Source organism: Chrysochloris asiatica, unplaced genomic scaffold (assembly GCF_000296735.1).
Source record: "Chrysochloris asiatica unplaced genomic scaffold, ChrAsi1.0 scaffold00026, whole genome shotgun sequence".
NCBI classification, from domain to species: Eukaryota; Metazoa; Chordata; class Mammalia; order Afrosoricida; family Chrysochloridae; genus Chrysochloris; species Chrysochloris asiatica.
In genome coordinates, this window is record NW_006408544.1 from 23,744,878 (window position 1) to 23,748,564 (window position 3,687).

The 3,687-nt window shown below is 43.5% G+C and overlaps 1 protein-coding gene across 1 annotated transcript; it reads left to right on the plus strand.

The window, feature by feature from the left end:
• The first annotated feature begins 2,632 nt into the window (after positions 1 to 2,632).
• Positions 2,633 to 3,136, plus strand: LOC102832065 (cellular nucleic acid-binding protein-like). Its single transcript, XM_006839816.1, has one exon. It carries the CDS (start codon positions 2,633 to 2,635, stop codon positions 3,134 to 3,136), a length of 504 nt encoding a protein of 167 aa, XP_006839879.1.
• The last annotated feature ends 551 nt before the right edge of the window (positions 3,137 to 3,687 follow it).

Genomic DNA, 3,687 nt, shown 5'->3' on the forward strand with positions numbered 1-3,687 from the left:
CCAGAAACAGAGGACCCTAGGACCATCAAGAGAGGAATGCACAAATAGAATGTGGGGCCTTATCCAGAGAAGCAGCAGCACCAGAGATGGAGACAGAGATGGGGGCATGGAGATGGGGAGCGGCTGAGGACTCTAGATTCATCAACTAAGAAGAGAAGGACTAAGACTGGTGGCCAGGAGCAGACTTGCAGAATGTGCCCTTTGGAGATATAAATTATTATATATGCTTGAGTGGGTTTTTTTGTTTGTGTGTTTTTAAAAAAGTTACGTGGATAGAGAGAAATACTTTTAACTCATGGTATATGGAGGGGATTATAATCAATGTAATGAAACAAGTTATATGAATGGTTGAATGTGAAACTGATGATGTGCCCTGTAAACTTTCACTCAATCCACAATAAAAACCTTAAATTCAAAACAAAACAAAACAAAACAAAAAACACCAGAGGATTAGCCTCTAGACTTTCAACTGGGTATTTTGAGCTACTTCCTCTTTGCACAGTGGAAAAATTGTTCCCTGTGTGTGCAATGCTGGACCCGTTTGGGGGTGTACTCCCACCCACATGAAGACACCCGGGCTGGGCAGAGAGGGTGACAAGGTGGAGCACAGAAGTTGACAGAAAAATAGCAAAAGAAGAAGAAAATCACACCTCTTTTTCCATAAGTCGCTGAGTGGTTTTTGCTCCCTAGCTGCTGACTGTGGCCCCATCCTCTGACCTCCCAGTAATGATTTTTTTAAAAAGAAATGTTTACATTCCTTTAAGTATCAGTCCAAATTTTGTTGTAGATGACCAAACACTTCTATTTATGTTGTTTAGTGAGTTGTTTTGGTACCCATCTCCCACAAACTTTTTAAAACCCTATTGTCATGAATTATTCATAGGCAGAGCCATGGCTTATTTGCAAATGATTTGCCATACCATCCACTGTCACTTGTCTATTCAACAGAATCATTTCATGTACACACTGAATAGTGTCATCGGCTGTGCATGGATGAACATTCTAATATAACCAGAGTGCAGATAATTTTTGGCTCATGTGTGTGTTTGTGTATGTTTGAACCACCGACCTTGCAGTTCAAACCGACCTTGTAGTCCAGTGCTTATCCTACAGTACAACACCAGGACTCTCTCTCTTTCTAGATAGAGAGATAGGTAGATAGATAGATAGATAGATAGATAGATAGATAGATAGATAGATAGATAGATAGATAGATAGACAATAGAGCAGAAAGCGTCATCTTTTGCCCTCAGAGCAGTTGGTGGGCTTGGACCGCTAACCTTGTAGTTTGCAGTCCAATACTTATCCACTTATCCTACGGAATCACTGTGCATCATATACATATAGTGTGTGTGTGTGTGTGTGTGTGTGTGTGTGTGTGTGTGTGTTTTGTTTTTAAGTACTATTAAGTCAGTGCCAACTCATAACCAGTTTGTATAGAGTTTCCAAGGCTGTAAATTTTTATGAGGGCAGAAAGTTTTATATACGCTTATATATGTTGTTGTTGTTGTTTCGTGAGTCGAGTTGATTCTAACTCATAATGACCGTATATAGGGCTTCTGAGGAGCAGTTTGAGAGTTTGAACTGCCAATCTCGTGGTCCAAACTGACCTTAAGGTCCAGTGCTTATCCAACAGTGCCACACCAGGACTCTACACACACACACACACACACACACACGCATATATAAAGAGAGAATCCTGGTGAGGCGATAATGAAGATTATGCAGGATATTAAGCTGGACTGTAAGGTCAGTTTGAACCACAAGGGTAGCAGTTCAAACCCAACAACCACTCACTGGAAACCCTATACAGGATTGCTTTGAGTCAGAAGCAACTCGATGGCACTTAACAACAACAATGACAAATATACATATGGCACAGTGGCTCTATGGCACTTAACAACAGTGCTGGACTGCGAACTACAAATTTGGTAGTCCAAGCGCACCAATTGTTCTGAGGGAGAAAGATGAAGCTTTCTGCTCCAAAATAGATTTGCAGCCATGGAAATCCTATACAGTGTTGCTGTGAGTCAGACCCAACTTGAAGGTAATTGACATACATCTGCTGTTGTTCTTGTTAAGTGCTGTCGAGTTGATTGCAACTCATAGTAATCCTGTACAGGGTTTCCGAGGAGCAGTTGGTGGGTTTGAACTGCTGCCCTTGTGGTCCACAGTCCAGTGCTTATCCTACAGCACCACACCAGGAGTCCTAATATATATATATATATAGAGAGAGAGAGAGAGAGAGAGAGGGAGAGAGAGTCGTGGTGTGGCACTATAAGATAAGCACTGGACTGTGGACCACAAGGGCAGCAGTTCAAACCCACCAGCCATTCCTTGGAAACCCTATGAGTCAGAACCAATTCTGTGGCTTTTAACAATATATCTATGTGTAAATGGAGTTCTGGTGTGGAGCTGCAGGATAATGTGCTGGACTGCAAAGTCTGAATCTCAAGATTGGTGGTTCAGTGCGCAGCAGCGTAGGTGGGGCTGTGTGCAGACCAGCATGTGGCGCAGGCAAGGACCCTGAAAATAAACAGCCGCTACCTTGCGAGCCGCCTTCCCAGGGTCTGCGTCCGAGTCTCCGACGCTGCAGACCAACTCAGGCGCCGAAGAAGACCTAACTGCAGCCATGAACAGCAATGGGTGCTTCAAGTGTGGGCGATCTGGTCACTGGGTCCGGGAATGCCCTACTGGAGGAGGCCGTGGTCGTGGAATGAGAAGCCGTGGCAGAGATGGTTTTACCTCGGATAGAGACATCTGTTATCGATGTGGTGAGTCTGGTCATCTTGCCAAGGACTGTGATCTTCAGGAGGATGCCTGCTATAACTGCGGTAGAGGTGGTCCTATTGCCAAGGACTGCAAGGAGCCCAAGAGAGAGCGAGAGCAGTGTTGCTACAACTGTGGCAAACCAGGCCATCTGGCTCATGACTGTGACCACGCTGATAAGCAGAAGTGCTATTCTTGTGGAGAATTTGGACACATTCAGAAAGACTGCACCAAAGTAAAGTGTTATAGGTGTGGTGAAACTGGTCATGTAGCCATCAACTGCAGCAAGACAAGTGAAGTCAACTGCTACCGCTGTGGCAAGTCAGGGCACCTTGCACGGGAATGCACAATTGAGGCTACAGCTTAATTCTTTTCCTTTGTCACCCCTCCTTTTTCTGATTGATGGTTGTATTCTTTTCTCTGAATCCTCTTCACTGGCCAAAGGTTGGCAGATAGAGGCTACTCCCAGGCCAGTGAGCTTTACTTGCCGTGTAAAAAGAGGAAAGGGGTGGAAAAAAAAAATCGACTTTCTGCATTTAACTACAAAAAAAAGTTTATGTTTAGTTTGGTAGAGGTGTTATGTATAATGCTTTGTTAAAGAACCCCCTTTCCGTGCCACTGGTGAATAAGGGATTAATGAATGGGAAGAGTCAGACCATTAAGCCCGTTCTGGGTTTCTTGAAACGATCCCATGTAGGAGGTAAAACAATTCTGGAAGTGTCTATGAACTTTTGTAAGTAACTTTAATTTTAGCATAATGATGGTCTTGGATTGTCTGACCTCAGTAGCTATTCAATAACATCAAGTAACATCTGTATCAGGCCCTACATAGAACATACAGTTGAGTGGGAGTAAACAAAGACAAACATGCGTGTTAATGACTATGAGAGAGAAATACCAGGATAAAAGTCTAAAAAG